Source organism: Hippopotamus amphibius, chromosome 17 (assembly GCF_030028045.1).
Source record: "Hippopotamus amphibius kiboko isolate mHipAmp2 chromosome 17, mHipAmp2.hap2, whole genome shotgun sequence".
NCBI lineage: Eukaryota > Metazoa > Chordata > Mammalia > Artiodactyla > Hippopotamidae > Hippopotamus > Hippopotamus amphibius.
This window is the reverse complement of record NC_080202.1, coordinates 54,504,887-54,530,111: the sequence shown is the minus strand read 5'-3', so window position 1 is coordinate 54,530,111 and position 25,225 is coordinate 54,504,887. Positions and strand designations below refer to the sequence as shown.

The 25,225-nt window shown below is 49.5% G+C and overlaps 1 protein-coding gene across 6 annotated transcripts in view; it reads right to left on the bottom strand.

Moving 5' to 3' along the window:
• Positions 1-25,225, bottom strand: part of USP36 (ubiquitin specific peptidase 36) — a 35,481-nt gene that overhangs the window by 4,934 nt on the left and 5,322 nt on the right. For 3 of the 6 annotated variants that reach the window (XM_057716283.1, XM_057716284.1, XM_057716285.1), the window contains 13 exons: positions 17,638-17,748; positions 16,869-16,971; positions 13,992-14,059; positions 13,465-13,535; positions 12,700-12,782; positions 11,384-11,495; positions 9,298-9,438; positions 8,635-8,735; positions 7,610-7,748; positions 4,486-5,133; positions 3,742-3,872; positions 1,626-2,201; positions 976-1,169 (listed from right to left, as the gene is read on the bottom strand). In XM_057716283.1, the coding sequence (XP_057572266.1) occupies positions 976-1,169; positions 1,626-2,201; positions 3,742-3,872; positions 4,486-5,133; positions 7,610-7,748; positions 8,635-8,735; positions 9,298-9,438; positions 11,384-11,495; positions 12,700-12,782; positions 13,465-13,535; positions 13,992-14,059; positions 16,869-16,971; positions 17,638-17,748 (2,478 nt within the window). The remainder of the gene's footprint in view (positions 1-975; positions 1,170-1,625; positions 2,202-3,741; positions 3,873-4,485; positions 5,134-7,609; positions 7,749-8,634; positions 8,736-9,297; positions 9,439-11,383; positions 11,496-12,699; positions 12,783-13,464; positions 13,536-13,991; positions 14,060-16,868; positions 16,972-17,637; positions 17,749-25,225) is intronic. The other 3 variants (XM_057716286.1, XM_057716287.1, XM_057716288.1) reach the window with 3 other exon arrangements.

Genomic DNA, 25,225 nt, shown 5'->3' with positions numbered 1-25,225 from the left:
ACCTTCGCTCTGGCCTCTTTCCGGTCACAAATGCCCACCCCCACTTTGGGACTGTGAGCAAACACATGGGGCACTGGCTGCCCCTGCAGCCCCAGCACCTGCCACCGCGCACTTCCTGCGCTGCACTGGGTGGGGAGCCCTGCAGCCTGGCAGCACCTCCTGCTTGGCCAACGTGCTCACAAAGTGACCCCATCTGATGACAGCCACTCTCTGCAGCCTTTTCTCCAATGACACACGGGTCGCCTGATATGGCCATTCCTCACTGCTTAGCAGTTAGTGCTTTGCTATGTAATTAATTAAACTCCATGTCTGTTCACGAATTCATTTCTCTGGAGTCTGCTAAACTACAAACCAACCTCCAGTGCCCCCAAAGCACTAACAGCAGATTCCAGAGAATCTGTCACCTGGGGGCCCCCTCCTGAGGTGCTAAGGACCTTCTCTTCCCTCGCTTAACAGACACATTCCACGAGGAGAGCCCAGCCAGCCACGAAGGAAAAAGAGAAAACAAAACGTGAACAAGCCGCTTGGCAAGGGCCTCAGCCCGGGCACAGCCACAGAACCCCAACAGCAAGAGGCCACGTGATCTTCAGAAAGTCCTGGTACGAAGAGGGGCAGAGAGGTAAGCTTCTGAACCCAATGCTCCAAGTTCAAGCGGCAAAGAAAAACACCGGGCTGGGTGGCCCAGAAGTCATTCCAGTGGGAAGGTTTAGATGGGAACAGCCTTGAACCAGAAGAGACACTGAGCTCACAGAACGTGTAAAGTTTACATGTACCCTACGTTTCCTCATGGGGTAGTTCTGGCTGAACCACCTGCCAGGTAAGGAGGCACAAGTGGGCAGACAGCTGGCACCAGGGCAGAGGTAAAAGGTCTTCCTGTGGGCCCTTCCCAATGCACTACACCTGCCTCAGGAGGCACACGGCAGGCTGGCTCCCATCCCCTGCTACCCCAGCGCCCCCGCCCTGCCCAGTGCACACCTGTGGGGCCCCCAGGAGCTTGGCCATTCACAGCCGGCAAGGGCCTGCCCTCAGGAACAGCAGAGCCCCTCTGGCCCTCGGGCTCACTCTCGTCTACTTCCTGCCGTGACTCCTGCTTCCTTTTTTTCTTTTTCTTTTTCCTTGGTGATGCTGCAATCGTCTCTGGCTGGATGACGTCCGAGGGAGAGCAGCTCCTAGGAAGTCAGAATGCGGACAGTCAGCTCTGAGCAAAGTGAGGCCCAGATACCCCATGAACTTTGATGAATGTGCCTTGGCCCCACAGAAGAGCCCTGGAGACACCACCTAAACCTGACCAGGAGACACCACCCGAAGCTGACGAGGACACAGCATGCTGGCTGTTCACGGCCACAGCCCGGAAAAGCACACAAGTGCATTTTTAATCCAAGGCAATTCCTACAAAATGGACAACAGGACTCCAGTCCAGCCCGGCCCCGGTCACGTGACCTCCTGGCACATACGGCGCTGGCTGGGTCCAGAACTCTGCCTCCACTTGCCACCCCCGGGGACACCTGAAGACACGGTCTCATCCCAGTGGTCCAGGCAACACCTGCATTTCCAGACTGCACCCACTGGGAAGGGACTGTGTATGTGTGATGGAGGCGCAAGGCCATCTGGCTCCTTGCTCTCACCCGTGCCAAGGTGGATCCCGGGGGAGGCAGTCTTCTCCGCCAAGGCCCTCCGCTCCCTTCCTCCTCCTCTTCCTGCTGCTCACATGGTGGCCGTCGGTCACGCGCCCCTCAGGCCAGCTGTTCCCCGGCTGCTGTCCGCCCTCTTCCTCCAGTCTGTCCGCTGGTGGCTCCGCCCGGCCCTCCTTCCTGCACTCACGGCTCCAGGGCGGCCCCGGCATCCGCCCCTCCTGTGGGGCGGAGGCATCCGTGTCCCCTGTGTGCTTCCTCTTCCTCCTCCTCCTCTTCCCGGGAGGGGCCACCGTGGCCGTGCAGGTCTCTGAGCCCCTGCCCTGTGTCTCTCCCAGGCGGGTCTTCCTCCTCTTCTTACAGAGGCTCTGGGGGAACTTGCTGGCCTCTGGCAGCTGGTGTGGTGGGGCCCGGAAGCCCCCATTGACCTGAGGCAGGGGAGCAGAGGTGTGCGAGCAGCTCTGTGGTTCTGATGTCCCGAGAGGCTGGGGGCTGCTGGACAGTGACAGGGAGCAGGGGATGAGTGGGGGCTTCAGATGGCTGGATGGTCTGGGAGCAGGTGACACAGCCCTGTAGGGACAGTCAGGCAGTGAGGACAGGCTCAGTTCTCCCCACCTGCCCTCCCTTGGCCCCTTCCCTTTCAGGTAAGTATTTTAAATGATTTCTCCCTGTAAACCTCAGATACACATACATTTCAGGGAAGTTAGAAAACACAGGCTAACAATCAAACTCAAACCTTAAGATCAAAGTTAATAAAAATCATTATACTTCTCTTAGTTTCTTGTTACCAGGCAGTTCAAAGTACTTTTACAAACTCTAATGTTTTAAATTTTCAATACAAATGTATTGAGAGGAAAGCTCCACTAAGCAATGAATGTCCAGCCTCCACAAGTGTCAGGTGTCTGAGCACAGGCAGGGAGCTTAAAAGAAAGGCAAGTAGAAGTCTACATTTATTACCCTTCTAGGATTTTTTCTCTGAAACTTGGGGTTCAGGAAAATCAGGAAAACAGACTTTCCAGGTAGATTATTCAGCAAGATGAGTAAGGGGCAGGATCTAGGGCAAATCAGGTGAGACTCTTGGATCTCCCTCCTGCCAGCGAAGCAAGTTGGAAAAGTCAACTTTCCACTCTGGGCCACAATTTTCTCATCCGTGAATGAGTGACAATAACGCCCATCTCCAAGGGTTATTAAATAAACAGGACTGTCTCATCATCATCTAAACCAGAACAGACTCATGGCCACATACAAATTGCACGACGACATGTGGAATTTAAAAAAAAAAAAAAAAAGTTGTATGTCAGAGAAACAAAAGAAAAAACACCCAATAAATGTCCTTAATGTTTAAGGACCTACCACGTGCAAAACCCCTGTGCCAGAAGTGAGAGCGAGAGGTGGGGCTGGGTGAAGGGAACAGCGGGGCCCTGAGTGCAGGACCGCGAATGAGGAGGGCAGGGAGGGCACATCGGCGCTGCAGCAAATGCTGAACTTGTCCAAACCACCTCATGACCTCGCCCCCACCTTCCTTCCTTCCTTCCTTCCTTCCTCCCTCCTCAGCCGCCAAAGGCCTTGATAGCCCTTCAACCTTCAGACAGCTATTGGTAATTCTGGGCCTTGCCCTGGACACATAAAAGGGACATGAGCACCCCTGTGTGGAGTGGGCCAGGAGGCGACCGCCCAAACCTCCAGAGGGGCATCTACCCAGGAGCCTGAAAAGCTCCCACAGAACCTCACCTCCTGCAGCAGCCCCTGGAGCCCCCTCGGGAGGCCCTGAGGACCAGGGCAAGAGACCCACCCCACCTAAGATAAGCTCGGGAGTGCAGCTGGGAGACGCAACCAGCACACAGAACCCTGAGCTCACGTGGGGTCTGTCTGAATGCCCCCCTTTTCTTCCACTGCGGGGTCCTGTCCCGGGGCGGGGGGGCCACAGGCAGACCAGTTGACAGCACACCTGTAACCATGGGCACATGGCAGACGATGGAAGATGAAGACAAAGTAAAAAAGCCAGGACTGCAGAGACCAAGCCACCTCTGCCCCTTTGGCAGGAGGAGAGAGGAGACACCAGGGAGACCTGCGTGCTGTCCCCGGGGAGAGGAGCGGCTGCCCCGCTTACCGGATTGTACTGACAGGCCAGGTGGAGGCGACGACGGGGTGAGTGGGTTTCCGGGGGGAAGTGAGGTCGGAGGATGGAGAGAGGGGAGGTGGACAGAGGTCATTGCCGGTTGCCCTCCGCAGGGTGCTGGCCTGCAGTTATTGACATAAATAAAAACTTGGTGGTCTAAAAAAGGTTGCCGTGAGTGAAGAGGAAAAATAAAAATAAAATTAAAAAAAAAAAAAGAAAAGAGCCCAGAAAGAAGGATGAGAGGACAGAAGAACAAAAAAAGGGGGAGTGAGGGGTGGGAGAATGGTAGAAGAAGAATCAGAAGTGTTTTTGGTTAGAAACAAAAAGGAAAAAAGGAAGGAAGTTTAAACAAAAATCTCAGTACGACAATTACATCACAGAGCTTCGAGCTGCACCCAGAGGGGCCAGCCAGCCTGAGGCTCGTGTGTTCCCGTGCTCAGAGCTCCCTGCCAGGGCCTGTCCCCCGAGATTCCCTTATGACATCCGTCCACAGATGGAGATGGAGGACAGCTGTGTGGCCCCCGACCCTCCATCAGCCACTGGCCTCATCCAATGACAGAGCTGTCACAAACTGCCCATGCCCAGACAGCCCTCCACCGCCCGGGGACGCCTGATGTCTCGGCTCCTCGGGCAGCCAAACGCCCCCACACCGCCATCCCACCTCCTGAACTAAAATTCAACCTGCTCCTCAACCCCCAGTGATACCCTTCCAGGCCAAGCCTCCCACGCACCCACCTTCTTTGCAGAAAGGGCCAGCTTTTTGGCCGGCGGAGGAGACATGGTGTTGGTGGGCTCGGGGGCGGCGCTGCTCAGGTCGGGGCACTTGGCCTTCACCAGTTCGGTGTCCTCTCGGGCCGGCAGCACCTTGGTGGGGCCGGTGGTGGCAGAGTGGGTTCCCTGAGAATCGCCGAGAGGGGTGGCTCCGCTCCGGGGGGCCTGGGGGGGCCTGGTGGGGCTGGAGGCCCTCCTCTCGGCAGTGGGGCCCTCGTCACCCACCTTGGGCCCGAGCCCGTTGGTGGTCCCCGTGGCCAGGGGCCAGGGTGAGGTAGAGCGGGCGGCCCTGCCGTCCCAGGAGCCCGGCCTGCGGCCCTCACACCTTCTGCCACCCGGCTCGCCGTTGCTGGGGGACCCTGGGGAGGTCTTTAGTGGCGGGGAGAAGTGCTGCAGGGCAGCTGGTTTCTTGACTTTCTTTCCGGGCTCATCCAGAATGGTTGGTGCATGGGTGGGCGTTCTGCAGAGTTTGGGGGAAGGGGACCCCAGGGGCGGCTTGGGAGGAGTGTATCCATTCTGAGACTTCAGGCCCGGCACAGAGCCCTTCCTGGCGATGGGCACGCCAAGCTCTTCGGGAGTCTGTGGCGTCTTCACTGTCACAGGGTCTGGTCTCTAGAGGGGAGCAAAGCAGAGGACACGGTCAAAGCCGGAGGGAGCATGGCCGGCCAGGCCCCCACAAAGGACAGCAGGCGGGGGCTCTGGGGAGCAACTCCAGACAAATCATCTATGTGCACACACGCTACAGACAGCGTTACTACTTCTCAGTATTTTTTGAGTTGTGTGTGTATGGGTGTGATCTTTACAATCACCTTTACTATGAAAGCAGTACGTTTTCATCAAGATTTGAGAAATACAACAATATAAAGGGAAAAAATTTACCAAGTTCCCTTACCTAAACGTAACCCTCGATTAATATGCTGGTGTACTCTCCCTGTGGTCTTTTCTTCTGACACAGCACACAGGTGCGCCCCAGTTTCACCATATGCCATTATCACCTTCATACTTAGGCCCTCAACAAAGGTCTTTAACGTGTTTGACTAGTGACCATCTCACTGTACAAAGAGTTTATAAGTTAGACTGGCTCCAGGTATCCTTGAAATGACCAGTCCGGTGCTAAGTGCCCCACCCTTCTCCGTATCACCGTTACAACTGGGTCTACACCACCCCCCACTGAAACGCTCCCCGAGGCCTGCGTCGGTGCTGTCCACCATGAAAGGCCACCCACCCCTAACCCCAATCAGGTCAAGGTCCTGTGCTTAGAAACTGCTGAATGAACAATTAAAAGACTGAATCCTCTTCTCTACTTAGTACCCTATGCTAATTTTTAAGAAATTACTAGGCTGTTAACATTTTCATAAATTAGGATGCATACTGCCTCACTGCATTTACTGTACTCTTACCAGCAACAATTTTTTCCCAAAATACTTGCTAATTTGATACTATTTTGAATCACTTAAACATCCATATCCTCTGCACAGACCACAGAGTGATTTTAAAGTCATCATTTCTTTATTAACATTCTTCCTAAAGGGAAAAGATCTTCCCATTGCACTGCAAAACCTGTTCATTTGTTGAGGATTTAGTACATGGAACTTATACAATGTTATTTAAAGTAAAATAACTTCTGTGCAACTGCAGTGTGTTTGCAAAGTTGTTTTCATAATGAAAACATGCAGGGTCAGTGAAGTGGCCTTGTGGCGGCCTGACCCGGGGGGCCCCAAGCTCGCCCTCAGGCACCCTCACGCCCCTCGCTGTTCCTTTAAGCAACACCTGAGGCTTCCGGCTCTCCTGCTCTGGCCACAGTGACCATCGCCTTTGGAATTGGGTCATGGCTTGTCACTGCGACATCAACGCCAATGCTTCTACCTCAGCTTCCACTTTCTTGAATGTTGGAAGGGAAACAGATTTGTGTAAATGACTAAAACCCCTGCAGACTTGTGAAGGCCCCGGGAGCCTGAATTTGGATTTCATCTTCAGACTGAAGGGAAAGGATCACAGAAGCAGTCAATAGAGAGGGCCATTCTATTTTTGAATTATGAATTATGTTGTAACAAGGAAACTGCTATCATCACGTTAATAAAACTGAGTTCTTAACTTTTTTTTAGCGGAAAATTTCAAATACATACAAAAATAACTTCAAGGGTATCTCTTAACTGTTAACACTTTACCACATTAGCTTTCTTGCTTTCTCTCCTTCCACATATGTGTATGTATGTATATGTACACATACATTTTCCTAAACATTTGAGTAAATTTTAGACACAACGTCCTTTTACCTCCATATACACCCACGAGTATTCCTAAAGACAAAGGACGTTCTCTTAACGTAACCACAATATAATTAACAAAATCAGGAAATTAACATTGGTACAAACTTCTCACATTTTTAGTATTAAAGTGTGGGAATAGGGACTTGCCTCGTGGTGCAGTGGTTAAGAATTCACCTGCCAATGCAGGGGACATGGGTTTGACCCCTGGTCCGGGAAGATCCCACATGCTGAGGAGCAACTAAGCCCGTGCGCCACAGCTACTGAGCCTGTGCTCTAGAGCCTGCGAAACACAACTACTGAAGCCCGCGCACCTAGAGCCCATGCTCGGCAAGAAGAGAAGCCACCGCAAAACTGCAGTGAAGAGTAGCCCCCACTCTCTGCAACCAGAGAAAGCCTGCACGCAGCAACAAAGACCCAACACAGACAATACATACATACGTACACACATACATACATAAAACGTGGGGATAAAATAATTTTTCCCCGATGCTTAAGGCCAGAGATTTGCTCAGGGAACCTGTCATGGCACTTCTGCGTGGCAGCTGCTCTGAGGCGGGGACACACCCGGATGCTCAGTCTTGATTTGCTGAGTCAGGTTTTCTCATCACTGTCCCCTCTTCCTCTCATTCACTGTCTCACCAGGGTTGGCTCCGTGACCCATCTCAGAGAGAACATGGAATGGAGCAGGACTGCTGTCTGCACTCTCCTTCCATCAGGCTGAGCTCCCCAGCACAAAAAGGTCTGGGGGCTCCACGATCCCCCGAAAGGCACGGGCAGAAAGAACAGCTATGTTTATACCAATCCTCTTAAACAAGTACCTTTCCAGTCAGTGGCAAGGTTGCGGTCCCATTGCCAATATTCTTCCTGATGTGGTCTGGAACCACCCCGGGGCGGCCAGGAAGGGACGAGGCTGTTCTGGAGATGGAGCCCTCAGGACTCTTCTTAGAGCCTGGAATCCTGTCAAAGGAACAGTACAAGTCAGGGACTGCCTTGCTAGAGCTGTAGAAGCTTTACTGAAATTGAGTGTGAGAAGGAATCAGAATATGAAAGTCAAGGTTATAATTTCATTTAAAAAAAGGGGGGGGCAGGCAGGGAGTTCCAGGTTTCCACTGCAATGGCCTGGGTTCAATCCCTGGTCTGGGAACTAAGGTCCCACAAGCCAGGCAAAGGCAGAAAAACAGTCAGAGGGAACCATGACTATCCCAACGTGCTTCTCTGAAGCCTGACTCTGCACTGAAACCGTGAAAACTTACTCCACAGCCTCAGATTCTGCTCAGTATAAGCAGGGAGCAGACTACTCAGTTCTTCCGGGATTAGATTCTCAGTCTATCAGAAAGCCATCCTGGAGCAGCAGAACACTTCCCTTCTCCACGTTCTCCTCCTCTAGGTCGGTGACAATCAGTCCCAAGAAAAGGCACCTTCCAAAGGCCTCCCCCTCCGACAACCTACCTCACTGCCCGCCGTGATCACTGCCCTACAGAGGAAGGTCTGTAGGCCAGCCAGTATCCAGATGGAGCGCATCTAATTTGGGGCAATAATAAAACACCCAACCTTTCCATTTATATTCAAAGTCACCTCGTCGTGGGGCAGATGGACTCCTGCTCTGACCTTCCCAAAGGCTCTGGCTTTGACTTAACAGCCAAGTGGACGTGGTCTAAGTGTCCCTCCCAGTGGCTGCTCTCCACTACACCTGACTAGCAGGAGGAGAGCTGCTCCAATAGCTTCCCTCCTGCAGAATTCCCAGTTACTTTCACACAGAAAAAGGCCAGGGAGGCTGGTTAGGGTGAGAGCAGAGCAGAGGCAAGAGCTCTGGGGGAAGGGGTGACAGTGGGGAGTCGGTTACCGCAGGTAGAAGAGGACGTAGGCCTGCTGGTTCAGAACCACCTTGATGTTGCTGGAGTGGACCAAGGAGTCATTCATCTGGTACCACTGTCCGTTGCTTGCCTGAAGCAGCACAGGGCATGGACAAAAACAAAACAATCAACACTTTCATGATCTTTACTTTTAAGAAGAAAAGGAAAAAAATCTTTTAACTGCCACATAAATCCAAGTGCTAATGCATTAGCAACGATTTCATAAAATGTCAAGTATCTGTCTAACTTGATGTGCCCCCAAGTGCGCTGGAGTCCCCCTTCCTTCATGGAACCCCAAAAGATGCGAGCTTTCCCTCCAGAAGGCTATTTTGGCAGGTCTGCTTGGCACAGCCTCTCCCACCAATATCTGGCTTTCCGAGATTTCTCCAGGGGTCTACGGACAGGGCACTGGAAGCAGCCCCCCTCCAGTGTCTCATCGCAAGGCCAAGAGTGGGACAGATCCTAGTGGGACAGGTTTAAAACACGTCTTTGCACTTCACAAAGAAGCAACAACGGGACCTGGACACAATGACAAAACACTGCCACTTTCCACAGAATAAACGTTTTACAGAGGTCACATCTGAACTTGTGCAAACAGGAACTGCAAACCAGCCCCCAGGAGGCAGCTGGACATGAACACAGGAGCCACTGACCTTCACGTAGCAGTAATAGTGCCCAGCGTGGCAGCTGTAACCCGAGTGGACCAGGACAGCGTACAGCCCGTACATAACAGGCTCACCATTACTCTGGGACATATATGGACGGATGTTCAGGAATTCCGGATAGCCCACATCCTGTTTGAAAAGCCAAGGGAAAGGCTATTACAATTCATCATTGAGAGTAAGGGTCAACCTGCCCTCTCCATCAGCTGGTCTTTAACAATGTGGGGCAATAGGCAGGTAACAAGGCTGAGGCAGGAGCCTCCCTTAGTCAGTGATTAAAAAAAAGAATCAGAAAAGTGCAGCTTTTCTATGGGTGTTTCCATGAGAAACTCTTACTTTATTGCCCTGACAAGTGATTTACAGTCTCCTGTCTTGGCTGTGCATCCAAATTAGTTCCCTCACTACCCGGGTCCCACGTGTGAAAGGAGAAAAGCTGTTCATTATCCTTCCTGCCACCGTGCAGGGACACTGCAGGGGAAGGACAGGGGACAGTGCCGGGACTCAGGGCTTCAGGAAAACAGGTGCTGACTCCACATGGCCGATTGAAACGGCAGGTTACAGTCTTAATGGAGTGGATGGGAATGAAGGTCATGCCATAATTTACTTCAGAAATCAACAATTTTTCATAAGAAAATATTATCAAAAATGATCTTTGAACAATACAGATATATTAGCATTTCTGCCTGTGCACACAGAGACTTTTTAAAAAATGAAGTACAGGGACTTCCCTGGCAGATAAGACTCTGCACTTCCAATGCTGGGGGTGGGGCAAGGTTCAGTCCCTGGTCTGGGAACTAAGATCCCCCATGCAGTGCAGTGCGGGGCCAAAAAAAAAAAAAATGAAGTACAGTTTACACAGAGTGAAAGGCATAGCTCTCAGGAGCACAGTTTGGTGAGTTCTGACAAGTGTACACTGACTGTATCCAGGAGACAGACACGAACCCAGAAAACCCCGAGTAAGTACACCCATCTCAAGCACCCACTGTTCCTAGTTCCATGGCCAGTGGTTACTTCTGCCTGTGCTTGGGCTTCATAAGGTTGGTACCCGCTTGTGTCTGGCTTCTTTAGATCAACACAATATGACATTCACTGACATGTGTGTCCTGTCTACTGACAATCTCAAAATCTCAAAAGCCAATACACCCAATAGGCTCATAAGCACCAGTCCAATCTTGCTAGACACAGGGCTGAAATCAAACAGACCAGTGTTTTTCAAACTGTGTCCTAATGTAAAACCAGTTCCAGGAGATGTTATGGTGAAACATGAGCTCCTCGGGGCAGAAGCAACACGACTTCCCTCAGCACAGATTATCTCCTGATTTCCCAGTGCCTCGCACGGTGTGGTGACATGGAAGCACATAAGTGTTAGTAAAACGGAGGAACGAGTGACCCCCTCAATAAGTGAGTTTAGCAAATTCTTCATAATAAATTCCCCGTGGAGATTCAAAATGCAACACGGCTTAATAAAGGCTTTGAGAAGGTCTGCAATTAAAAAAAACAATTTTAACTTCAGCTTGGAGTTTCCCAAACTTAGCTGAACACAGAACACTGTCTTTCAGGGTACCATACTACCATTTTGCAGAACACCAGTTTGGGAAATGCTGACCTAACCACTACCACTGCCAGCGAGGAGACTGAAGCTCAGACAGGTGCCTTGCCCCAAACCACACAGCTAGGCTCTTCCAACTGAGAACAGATCTCCAGACCCTTACGAAACAAGGCATCTTCTATTAAAACACCACTGTGCAAGAGGTAAATTTTTACTCTACACTCCACAAAAAGGCACCATGTGCAGCTGCACCTGCTCTAGAGACAAACAGGACATGGGAGATGAGAGGTACAGAGCGCTGTGTTCATCACACTGATTCTTAAGGCCACCCAGACCTTCCGTAGCAGGAACAGTCCAAGCACAAGCAGAGCTTAGGGGGCAAAAAAGTTCTTGAAATTGACTGCAGAGCAATCATTTAGGGATTTTGCAAAAATGCAGACTCCTGGGCCCTGTCTTCCAGGGACTTGAATCCCTGGAAGCACTTTTAAAAAGTGCTGACTGAGCAGCCTGAGTGCTGTGAGCGCCCACCTTGGTGATCTTCCCCCCACTGAAGTTGGCAAAGCGCTTGAGGGAGAGCGTCAGGACATTGGATGTCCGGTGGATGGTGAACCGCTTGCTGGCTGGAACCTTCTTCTTGCATCTGCGAGGAAGGGGAAAGGAAGAGCTATCAGCTCGTGCTCTGAGGACTGCTGTCCTCACATTAGGTTAGTATCAGAATATCAGGAACTGCTCTTTCATAAGGGGTCTTCTTACATGAGACTGTGCCCTCTGCACCCTTAAAAACCAAATCAATGTCACTTAAGGAAAGGAAAGCTATGGCAGGGCAACAAGGACTAGAGAAAAGGTGGAGATTCTAAAGCAAAAACAAAGTACTCTCCCAACTCGGAGACTAAATAAGATGCATGGAAAAGTAACTCTGGGCTCACACAGGAAAAGCAAATTCGAGCAGATGTGGCCAAGAGATAAACAGGCAGGCAGGAAATCACCAAAAGCAAAGACAGAAGACAAGGAAATGAAGGGGGAGAAGACAGAGGCAAAAGTGATGGCTTCTAGAGCTAAGGGAGGTGGGGGGGGGGGGGGGGGGCGGGTGTGAACTGAGAGGATAAACAGCAGGGTTTAGGCACAGAATCATCAACCTGAAAAGCATAGTGAGAAAAACTTTCTTTAGTGATCAGAGTTTTCAAATGACCTAGATGTAAGGTAACGCACCCACACGCTGAGACTGCACAACCCTAAAGAGAACGAGGTCAGAGTAACCTCTGCTGAAATGGAAAAATGCCGAGGACAACTCAAGCCTAAAACAGAAGCTGCAGAACACGGCTCAACAAGGAGGCAGGACGGCCTCTGGATCAGAGGGCCACGTCCAGTCACTCCACTGCTGTGCATCAGTTTTCTCCTCCTGTGAAATGGGGATAGTAATAGTCCCCGCCTCACGAGCAAGTGCACGTGAGGTCCTCAGAACAGGGACTGGCACAGAGTAAGAGCCACATAAATTGCAGCTATGACAACCACAGCTATCCCTTCATCTGTGTTGTTTAGAAGTTTTTAGTTTTAAGACAGATTTACACCACTCAAGAATGTGGACAGCGGCTGGGAGTCCCCTGGGGGTCCAGTGGTTAGGACTCAGTGCTTTCACTGCTGTGGCCCAGGTTCAACCCCTGGCTGAGGGACTAAGATCCCGCAAGCCACAAGGCGCGGTCACCAAAAAAAAAAAAAAGAATGTGGACAGTGGTCACCTCTGAGGGTGAGAGGGAGGGAGGGGACGGCAGCCATGTCAGATTAGGTGACATATTTTGTCTTTCTGGCCGCCTTGATCTTTTTGTCACGAGCAAAACGAAACTTACTTCGCACACATATAGGCGTTCTCTCCACTCAGGACATCTGGTTTCACAAAAAGTTCCAGAGCACGCACGATATTTGCAGCTTGCTGAGAAGGACAAAAACAGGGAATAGAATAAACAGCAGAAGAAAAAGGCTGACTCAGAAACGCCAAATGTAAGGCCTTTTTCAGGCTGAGGAAACAAATCACAACACCTCACTTGCATAAGAATTGGCCTGCTAGCTGCCACCTTCTGGGAGTCAGACCACCTCAAAGGCACAGGGAGCCAGGCTGTTACCCCTTCTCTGCTGACCAGGATCACAGCCCCAAGGCCACAATGGTCCGATCCAGACATCAGGCTGAGGTGAGCTCACCTCCCACAGGAAGGAAGGCGGCTGCGAAACGTGCAGCCTGTGTGTGAAAGCTGCCCCAGCACACCCAGGCCTCCCTGCTCAAGCCCTGCACTCAGTGCGGTCGCTACTCATGCCTAAGGGCACAAAACTGCATTTTTTTCCTCCTCCTTCTTTTTGGTTAAAATAAAAAAAAAAAAAATATATATATATATATAGAAACAGATGATTGAACTTGGTGTACCCCCCCAAAAATAAAAAAAAAAAAAAGGACATGCAGAGGGAAATGGCCAGGAAGAAATACATGAAAATGTAGGATTCGAAGTATTTCTTTCCTGATCTGTTTGGATCACATGCCCTTATCGGTTTTTGTTCTTTGGGTCTTTGCCCTCCGGTCTTCCTGTCCTAACACAAATGAAACAGCAGGACAGGGTCTGTACCCGAATCTCCAGCGCCACGTCCAAGTAGGGGTCGTAGGTGTCTGAGACGCTCTTGCACACGGAGCACTTCACTGCGAGAGAACAAGGGGGCGGGGGGGTGGGTACAGGGCCCCCGGGGTACCACCCCCAGTTTCCAAGTCTGAGAACTGGAGGCACACCACCAGCCCCCCAAGATCTTGGGATGGGAAATGGTCAAGAGGAGAGGAGGGCAAACCCCAAGGTGCCTTCCCAGCCTGCCCAGATGCCCCAGAGGTGCTCACTCCCACCCCAAGGGCAGCAGCCACATCTGAGCAACTATGGAGCACGAGGAAAAGCAACACCACCCTCGTCCACAGGCTCTTGACACTTTGCTCCAAACCCACTCCCAGGAATGGGGCCCCCAGCCAAGCACCAGGCAGGGCTGTGGTGTATATACCAGGCTGGAGCCCTCTGGAGCCTGGCGGGTTGGGCTGGTCGCCAATACTAAGCGTTTCCAGTTAATACTCTAATCCCCAATAAGAAGGGGCAGAGAAAGGATCTCCACTTACCCCGCGATCGGAGATAGCCTCCAAAAATCTGATGGACCAAAGTCGTAGCCTGTGTCTGACGATCCAACCTGGAGAAAGACCGTGACCTCAGGGGGAGGACGGACCAAGAAGCAGGCTGGCACCCCCATCAGCCCCTGTCCCACCACTGGGCTCAGCGCGAGGCTAGGAAAGGTCCTACCTACCCAGTGGCAGCTCCCCCTGGAGGCCTCCCCACACGCTGACCTGCGCGGCCCGCTCCCCACAGCAGCCACCTCACCTGTCCTCTCAGCAGGCAGCCTCGCCTCCCACGGCACACAGAGCAAGAAGCCTGACGGACCTATAGGTCGTCCCCACCCCCCGAACCCTCTCCCCTCCAGCTCAGCCCCTCAGTCCGCATGGGCACCTCTCCTTCTTGAGGCCACACGCCCTCACCTCTTATCTGAGGAAGGGGCGCGGAGGGTGAGCAGGGACAACCCCACCTCTGAGCCCCCTCAGCGGGACAGCTGTGATGATGGGAGCGGGCTTTAGGGCTGGGCAGACCTGCACGCAAAGCCCCAGCCCCAGAGCCGTGAAGCAGAGCTCCAGAGGGCACGCAGCACAGCTCCTGCACCGTGGCTACTCAGGCAATGAAGACTCTGGAAACAATAACCTACTGCTAGCCTCTGCTCCCAGCTTCGTTTGCTGAATCAATCTCATCTACTTCTCTGCAACTCTTCTGAGTCCCTGAGACCTCTGGGCAGCAAATGCAGCTGACCTTTCGGTCTTTTTATTGGGTCACCACCGCACTATACAGCAAGGCCCACTGCCCTCCACCCCTGGGACAAGCTTCCCCTCCAGCCGGGCCCCACTCTCCTGCCCCCCCCCCCCATCTCCCGAAGATCCTTCTGCCTCCTGCGGCGGTGGGGGGTGGGGGGGGATGCTGCACGTGACAGCTGCTAACCCCACTCCTCTCTCCAGAGGCGCTACCTCCCGCCACTAGAAAAGCGAGCCGGGCACTCTGGTCTCAGCCTCCTGTTCACGCCACTTGACTATGCATGGCCGCACTGCCCAGACGCCGCGAGCGTGCTGAGGAGTATAGCTCCAAAACACGTGAAGGACCAACACAGGGTCAGCAGATTTTTATTCTGCAAAGTTAGGAAATGAAAAATCAACTGCTACCATCTACTGTCACCACCACTCATCAAAAGAAGGGACATTTTAGGTCCCAAAACTAGCAAGGACATAACCTTAGAGCACACTGAAAGCCTTTGGGTATGCTGCAGCTCCTGAAATCCAGATTGCCCCCAGGTCACCAGAAGCCCATCAGGACAGGAGCCCAGAGGACCACACAGGACCCACTCTTGGTTTAGATGGAAGCAGGGACAGCACAGACATTCAATTACCCAGAAGTAGGAAAATAACGCCAGACCCAACAAGCTATCCCAGATGCTCCCACCGAGGGTCTCAGAGGAAGGGAGAGAAAGAAGGGGGGACAAGGAGACCCAAGGCCTGTGTGGCACCTCCTGTGAGGCAAGGCTCCCAGGTGTCCTGCCAGGACATGGCTGGGAGCCAGCCCCCAAGGCAGTGACTCGGGCAGAGAAGGCAGACAGGCTCCTTGGGGGGTGGGGGGTAGGGCAGGAGAACAAATGGGAGAGCCAGGGTCCTGGACAAGAAACATAAAAATACCAAGACCACAGATCCCTTCTGCCCCTGGAAGGAAAAGCTCCCCACTCCAGGGTGTGCTTCGCTGTGTGGCCAGAAGGGGGCGCCCGAAGCAAGAACCGAGGGAATCGCCAAATCCTCACCTGATAAGAATCAGACCCCCGCAAAGAGGAGACAGCGACAAAAACTCCAGGCTGAACTGAAGACCCCAAACAAGTGCGTGGGGAGATGGAAGACCACCCTGAATAAGCCTTAAAACTGATGACCAAGAGGAGAAAAAGTTCACAGAACTCAGGAAAGAAATGAAGACTGAACTTCGAGGTGCACGTGGAGGAGGGACTAAAGGAGACAGAGTGAGGGGCACAGGAAGGGCGGACAGCTGTGGGGGGGTGCGGCTGAGACACGAGACCGCCAACAGCCCCGAACTCGGAAAGGGCACCTGGAAAGGGCACCGTACCATCAAATATATAAACCAGAACTTGAGAAACATTCCCAGGAATCCAGGGGAAATAAAGGGCCTTTGATATAAGCAAAGGCAACGCCAGTGTGCGTTCCCAGGGAGAGAGTCACTTCCCAACCAGCGTGGGGTCACCAAAGACAGACCACATTCCCGGAAGACAGGTCAGGTTTAATTACATAAGTCTCACCCGCTGAAACAGAGGGTTCCCATCCTCGTGGCTACAACTCAACGAACTTTCCTGAAGGGCGTTCCAGGTATGACTCCTAAGTTGCACTTCCAGAGTCCAGGACTCAGTTCTATTCCAAGCCTAGGCAGCATTTCCTGCCTGCTTTCTTTTGTCTGAACCCACAAACCCAGGAATGATACAAAAACATTCTTGACAGTAGCTGTTTCATAAAAGGGAAGACTCGGCAACCAACCAACAATATTGTCACGTGCACTTGTCTGTGCTCTCAAATCTGGGCAAAAATCATATAATCTCCTTACCCTCAAGTTTTCCTTCATGCTTTCAAGTTCTTTCACAAAGACATTATAATTCCTTCTGTCCCAATCCTTGGTACCAAAATAATGAGGTGATTTTTAAAAAGATGGGAAAAGTCCCTGGTGGTAGCAAAAGGTCCTTGAAGAAATTAAAGTATTTCCCTCCATGAGTCACTGGGACAGACGGCCACCACCTGCCCTGCAGCAGGCGACGCCCCTTCCTGGGAAACAGTGCGACCCTTTGCTTGAGCTTCAGCTCAGGGGGCCACGGGACTGATGTCCACAGAGGCAGCCTGGGGGTGGGGCAGAGCACGTACTTGGCACAGCCGCTCAGGCAAGCCTTCTGCATGGCATCGATGGTGTACCGCAGAAACTCGTGGGCATCTTCTTGGTTCCCGAAGCGGAAATGCCGGGCGATCTCTAAGAAGGGAAGAAGGATCAGGCCAGCAGAGAAGAGCTCCTGACTCTCTATAAACGTCCCACTCCCATCGGTCTCATCGCCAACTCCTAGTGGACCCAGGACTAACCTCGCGTGAGGAAAAGGAGCCCTGCCTGGCTTCCTACGTCCCAGGCACCACCCTCACGGCCGTTACCTTCTCAGTGAGACCTAAGGGCTTAAACCCTCTACACTTAACAGAAAGCACGGATGGACACCAAGCATTAAGGACATGAGATCCACTGATTAATTCAGCTGGTTTTGCAGGTTAACACAGACCACGGTGGACTATCACCATGTCATCGCCATACAATCTACATGGGCTTCAGAAACCAACGGGCCCATCTTTTCTGCCAAGTAAAAGAGAAATCTGACTTTCACAGCTCGTGGACACTGGTTCCTCTGACATTAAGGAAAGGCCTCGCAGCCCCTCCTAACCTGTTCCCCACCTCCAGGTCCAAAACACACAGCTCCCGGCCTGGCCGAACCCGCCTGATCTTCAGAGCAGGGGTCACCACCACGTGGCATGCGCTGTTCCATGCCCGGCCCCAGGGCTGGCTTTATCTGTGCGTGACGCCTCCCGAGCCCTCCCTCCCTGCCTCCCCCCCCCCAACAACCACGCCCCTTCCCCGGGAGGAAGCCGCTCTTACTTCTCAGGTCCCGGATGAAGGACACGGGCTTGATGGCGTTGCCGCTGTTGGCGAAGGCCTGGATGATGTGGTTCTGCATGACGCACAGCATGCAGAAGTTCCCCTGGTGACCTGCGGGCACGGACAGGCGGGCACGCTAAGGCGAGAGCTCCCAGGAGAGCTGACCACACGGCCGCTCACCCAGCAGAGAGCAGAGCCCGCCGGCCCAGCCCAAGCACCTCCCCCTGGCCACCCACAGCACCCGGACTGGGCCTCTCCATGGCTGGGGGTTCGGTCTCAACCCAGCCCAAGGAGCCTGAGTTTCCAAGCGCAGTTTAGAACGTTTTCTCTGACTTCCAAATTGCATCACATGGCCAACAGGCCAGAATATGTCGGGCTTCCCGACACCCCCCTTGATTTGCTCTTCAGCAAGGGAACCTCTGGTCTGTCGCTTCCAGGAGATGTCAGGGCTCTACCAGCTCTGGGGAGACCCTGAGCACGTGCTCCCCCAACCTACGTGGCCTGACTCTGCAGCTCTGCGGCCCCAGGCGGCACCTATACAGCAGGGACGGGTCCACAAACACCAGTGGCCGGCCACACACAGCCCCCAGGCTGCAATGGGACCCCTGGGCTGCGGCCAGCTCCCCTGCTATGGATAAACTATTTGTTCCCCCAGGCATTAGGCTAGAAGGTGCTACGCTTCTACCTCTACTGCCAATTATGATCTTAAATACACAGAGAAGAGCAAAGACTACACCCCACTTCAGGTGATTTTTAGATCAAGCACCAGTGTGATAGTTGAATTCCCCTTTCAACTTCTCACAACCCCATTCCCCACGTCCTTTATCCTTCGGCAGCAGGCAGCAGTAACCGTTCTCCCCAACCAGCTCACCGTTGTTCCCACGCATGGCACTCACCAGGATACGGCAGCTGCATGTTCAAGCTCACTTTCTATAAACTGTAACAACTTGCTCTTTAATCACCCCCCAGACCACAGTTCATCCTCACAGCCTGCCCCCGCATGTCAACCCCTCCCTTTTCCCGCTGTCACAAACGCTGAGATGAATGGTCCTATACCCATCTCCTTGTGCATGTGTCAGTTTCTCTAAGGCATACACCTACAAGATATATCTCTGGGTCCAAGGGCAAGCACACCTTTAGTGCTACAAGATATTGTAGTTTTGTATAGTGCACGACCTTCCCAAACAGACCCAGCGCATAACGCAAAATTCACACCAGTCCATTACTCTCCCCCTGAACACCCCCAATTACCCAGTTATTTAGACCTATCTCAAAGCAAAAAGGAAACAGCATGCAGCCTGTTTACCACACACACACACAAAATCCTAGTATCTACAAACAAAAAGAGCACATGTTGGTAAAGATGTTGAGAAACTGGAACCCCCGTGCACTGTTGGTAGGAATATAAAATGGTGCGGCCACTGTGGAAAACAGTATGGTAGCTTCTCAAAAAATTAAAAATAGAATTCCCCTATAATCCAGCAAGTCCTTTTCCAAGTATTTACCCAAAAGAATAGAAAGTAGAGTCTCAAAGAGATACTTGTACACCCACATTTATAGCATTATTCACAAAAGCCAAAATGCAGAAGCAATCCAAGCATCCATTGACAGATGAATGGATAAAAAATGTGACATAAAGTGGAGTATTACTCAGCCTTAAAAAGAAAAGGAATTCTGACACCTGCTACAACAAAGAGAAACCTTGAGGACATTATGCTAAGTGAAATAAGCCCATTCTAGAAGGATAAACACTGTAACTCCACTTACATGAAGAACCTGGAGCAGTCAGAGCCACAGAGACAGAAAAGATGGAGGGTACCAAAGGGGGGGGGAGGGGGGGCAGGCTGGCACCTAGTTTTTAATGGGGACAGACTTTCAGTTTGAAAAAGTTCTGGAGATGGATGGTGGTGACGGTTGCATGACAATGTGAATATACTTAATGCTACTGAACTGTACACTTAAAATGGTAAATTTTATGTTATATACAAAAAAGTTTTATTTTTAAAACATGCTAGTATTTACACAAAAAATTCTTCTTGGAGGGAAATCGAAAAACCGTTCATGTGATTACTGCCTTTACATAAAGGGGAGGCTTTTATTTTTCATTTTAGAGTTTTCTCAACTTTAACTATATCCATTCATTACTTTTATTTTTTAAATGGCAATTATTGTGGAGAGGGCTCAAATTTAGGCAAAAAACCTACTGTTATTTAAGATAATAAACGTAACTCCGCACAACTGTTAAATGAACAAAAGAGCCCCCGCTTACAAAGTCTAATCCATGTTACGATATTCCTATGAAAGCTGTGTGGAAATTAAGTCTCTAATCATTATCTAAAACACTGAGACTTTTAGCCTAATAAATCATCACTCTTAAACAGGGCAACTGGGACCTCCCTGGCGGGCCAATGGTTACGACTCAGCGCTTTCACTGCAGAGGGTCCTGGTTCAGTCCCTGGTCGGGGAACTAAGATCCCACAAGCCATGTGACTCAGCAAAGAAAAAAAGAAAAAAAGAAAAAAAAGCGGGGGGGGGGGGGCAAGTAACAATTTCAGTCAGAAATACCCGAAACAGGATTATTTCCCAAATCCCTGGTAATACGCAGGTTTAATTTACACAGCACGTGGATACTTTCTTCAGGTAATTTAGAAAAATACAGAAGTCATATCCTGACTTCCTAGGTGGCGCAGAGGTTAAGAATCTGCCTGCCAATGCTGGGGACACGAGTTCCATCCCTGTTCCAGGAAGATCCCACATGCCACGGAGCGATTAAGCCCGTGCGCCACAACTACTGAGCCTGCACTCTAGAGCCTGTACGCCACAACTATTGAGCCCGTGTGCCACAACTACTGAAGCCCTCGAGCCTAGAGCCCGTGCTCTGCAATGAGCCCACACACCACAATGAAGAGTAGCCCCCCCTCGCCACAACTAGAGAAAGCCCTTGCACAGTAACAAAGACACAACGCAACCAATAAATTTATTAATTAGTTAATCTTTAAAAAGTCATATCCAAGATTCTGGGGACACTGCTACTTAAATTTGGGGAAGAAGTACGAAAGAATAGGATTTAATCCTCCCGGATGTTTTACACAGTGTTTTTTTCTGGATTGATCCTGAAGTGGTCCAGGCATGTGGCAGGACTGGGGCTCTGTGCAAACAGCCCCTTGTCATGTACAAGCCATACTTCACTGGGTGCTTGAGAATCTTCAAACAATGAATTCGAGGAAGAGAGGACGGCCCAAGCCCACTTAGGGGGTCACTTGGGGATCGAGTAAGGTGCTGGGGAAAAAAATACTAAAACTTCTCTTAATATGTTTTACTCTAAAAAAGCCAAGAAATTAAGGCTTACCGATGTTTCACAGAGTGACTCAGAGGGACACTGGCACCCTCCCCAGGTCAGCTTGCGTTGTTCACAAGAGGAGGGGCTTGCCCCCAAATACTGCAGTTTACTTGTGCCAGGTTACGAGGACTTACAGATGTTACCCACTTTTAACTACATTAACCCTTCCAAAGTTGAAAACAGCTCAAAGATTCCTGCAGAGAAACCAAGACCAGAGGAACAGGGAACAAGAAAACAGCAGAGCAACTTGCAGGCTCAGGAGAGAGGCTCTCACTGCCAACGTCACAAGATAAAAACAGCCCAGTCAAACCTTAGTAGAAGTCCACCCAACACAACCTCCGCCACTACCAAGATAACTACTGGAAACAGAGATTTATAATCCCCTTCATCTTAGAAGTGAGCACTGTGCCTTGATATAGTAACTAGTTTTTGCTGTGAAACATTACAAGACATTTCAAATACTACAACAGTTCCCATAGCCTGGCCATCTTTCATTCTTTTTTAATAACATAACTAATATCCCTGAACACATCACACAATCCCAAACTTTTATCATAACAACGTTCCTTCCATACACCCATGTCCCTGCCTCTGGTTCTACCCTGACTTCCAATCATTCACCTACTTTTAAAAATCACTCTTTTATTTATTTATTGTTTTTAAGTTTATCACATGTACGTATGTCTAAACAACGAATTGTCCTGTCTAGTTTTTCAGCATTACAAATAGGAATTCATGCTGCATGCAGTCTTCTGGGACGTCTTCCTTCGCGCGACATTATGTTATTCAGACTCATTCATGGAGAGATCATCCATCCTTCTGTACTGCTGTGTAATATTCCACATGTGCCTATATAATTCAGGTACCCATTCTGTTTGATGGGCACCTGGGTTGCTTACAGTTTTTTGCTGTAGGCTTCCTGGTGCACAGGTATCAGAGCTTTTCTGTAGGAGTAGAATTGCTAAGTATAGATTATATAAAAGAGAATGCCAGATTGTTTTCCAAAGCAGCTATGCCAACTCAGACCAGGAGTTTACAAAGAATGTCACTGACCTCCACCCTCTGTGACCTTCAGTACCATGAGACTTCCAAATTTTCATCAATCACAAAGGTGTAAAGCGCCTCCCTCATTACGAGGTTACTAGCAATCTCCTATGCTCCTTGACCATGAGTTTCCTCTTCCATAAAATGCCTGTTCCTAATGTTTATCTATTTTTTACTACGTTATTCTCTTTTTCTTATTGATCTGTGGTTCTGCATATATACTTTGTACCAACCCTTCGTTGTTTACGCATTACAGGTGTCATTTCCTTGTTTGTAGCTCCCTGTTCATCTTTTTTTTTTTTAATGTTTATTTGGTTGAGTGGGGTCTTAGTTGCAGCAGGCAGGCTCCTTAGTTGTGGCATGTGGGCTCCTTAGTTGTGGCATGCATGTGGGATCTAGTTCCCTGACCAGGGATCGAACCCAGGACCCCTGAATTGGGAGCATGGAGTTTTAACCACTGCACCACCAAGGAAATCCCTCCCTGTTTGTCTTTTAATTTTGTTTTTTCATGAATAAAAAGTTCTTAATTTTAATGAAGCTGAATTCATCAATTTTTTTCACGGTTAGTACTTTTTCCCAACCCAAGGTCAGAAAGACACTTGCTCACATTTGTTACAAAAGCATAATTTTTACTTTTGATAAGTTTTAAATCCATTTTTTGGTGTGAGTATGCTGTGAAATGGGGATTCTATTTCATTTTTTCTGTACGTCAATCCTAATTTTTTTTAAGTTCCATTTATTTAAAACAGGAGACACATGTACATGTGAAAAACTGCTATGTGATGCCACGTGTTCACACATACATGGCTCTGTTTCTGGGCTCTCTTTCCATCAGTCAGTACCTCCCTCCCTGACTCAGTTCTATGCCATTTTAACTTCTCTAACTTTACAAGAAGACTTTATAGCTGATAGAGTACACCTCTTCTCTTTTTCTTCTTCACAAGTGTCTTAGTGATTTTGGTCCTTCGCTTTTCTTTTCCACATAAATTTTAGAATCAACTGGACCTAAAATAATCTCCACATTAATTTGGGGGAGAATCAACATTTTTATTATATTGAGGCTTCCCTCTGTGAAGGCAGCAATCTCCATGTGTGTAGGTTATCATATGATGCCCTTAAATTCCCAGTAAAGGTTCTCCACGTATATCTTGGGTCTCGACACTATCATTTTTGTTGCTGTGATACAATTTTTTATAATAGCAAAAAAATTTTTGATAACAATTCCTTGTTTGGTGCAGAGAAATTCAAATAACCTTTTGTATGTTGATGTTATATCTAGTCATAGTGCCCAGTTTCTTTCTTTTCTTTTGGCTGTACCGCACAGCTTGCAGGATCTTAGTTCCCCAACCAGGGATTGAACCTGGGCCCTCAGCACTGAAAGCCAGGAATCCTAACCACTGGACCACCAGGAAATTCCCCCAAACTTCCAATTTGTCTATGGATTCCTTTGCTTTTCTATGCAGGAATATCATCTTCAACCAACAAGAGTGTTACCCCCCCTCCTGTCTCCTGTGTCACTGCTCTGGTCGGGACCAACACATCAAACACAAGTGCAGAGAGTGGCCATCCTTGCTTCTCTCCTTATTTTAAAAGGTGTGCTTCAAATATTTTCCTAATTGGAATGTTTTTTTGTAGTTTTTGTTAGATACCTTCTATCAATATTAGTAAAAAAAATCCCTTCTATTGCTGCCTTGCTAAGAGGTTTTTAATCAATTTTTTGGTGGCACCTATTTTCTGGTGATCTTTCTCTCTTAATCTGTTAATAAAGTGATAGCAACTAAGGTAGCAAGATTAGCAGTCACTTACGTAGAACTTACTGTGTGCCAAGTACTATTCTAAGCACTTTACATAATTCATTTAAGCTTTACACTAACAAAGGACATACTATTATTACTTTGCAGATGAGTAACAGGTTAGGTAATTCTCAAGGACTCACAGCTACTAGGTGGCAGAATCACGATGTGTACACAGCAGGCCAGCCTCCAGAGCAGCGCTTGTAAGTGTTGTGCTACGCTCGCTTCACAATTACATTTGGAGATTTTCTGATATTAGAATATCCTTGCATTACTAGGATGAACACAATTTGCTCACACTGTTTAAGACTACTGAGGGACTTCCCTGAGTGGTGGAGTATTAAAGAATCCGCCTGCCAATGCAGGGGACACGGGTTTGACCCCTGGTCTGGGAAGATCCCACATGCTGAGGAGCAACTAAGCCTGTGCATCACAACTACTGAGCCTGTGTTCTAGAGCCCACGAGCCACAACTACTGAGCCCATGAGCCACAACTACTGAGCCCATGCACCACAACTACTGAAGCCCATGCACTCTAGGGCCCATGTGCCACAACTACAGAAGCTCCACACACCTAGAGCCTGCGCTCTGCAACAAGAGAAGCCACTGCATTGAAAAGCCTGCACACCACAATGAAGAATAGCCTCTGCTCACAACAACAAAGACTCAACGCAGCCAAAAAAAAAAAAAAGAACTTAAGAATCATGGAAATTTCAAGCCTCTTAGTTTAAGGGCAAAAGTCACATAGAACCCAACAAGTGCTAAGGAGAAATCTGTACTATAGCACTGTGTTATAACCAGGGCTCAAAAAAAAAAAAAAAAGATTTGAATTTATTGAATTTGCTAGTATTTTATCTAGAATTTTTACATGTATATTCATGAACAAGATGGGACTGCAATTTTTCTTTCTCATATTGTGCTTGTTTAATTTTGTTATCCAAGTTAAGAGAACTTCACTGAATGAGCTAGGAAGCTTTCTCTCTTTTTCTTTTCTCTGGAAGAGTTTGTGAGCACTGAAATGACCTGTTTCTTAAAAGTTTCATAAAACTCACCAATAAATTGTCTCAGCCTGGTGTTTTCTTCATGGGAAAAATTTTAACCACTGATTTAATTTTGTTAACGGTTGGAAGGCTATTCAGACTTTCTGTTTTCTTCAGTTTGGGTAAGTTATATTCCCTTTCATCTTTATTTTACCCATATTCAATTTCCACTTTGGAGGGTGTTTTAGATGTATAAAACACCTGAACATACATATTTTGAAGGTATCTCTTGAAAACCCCTTTTTCTGTTTAGGTAATTATTTTCAGACCAGTTTAGAAACCATTACTCTACCGTGATTCTCTTCCATGGCCCATCCTGCAACTGGCACAATTCAGCTTTAGGATTTATCAATTACTACACAGCGTGAGCT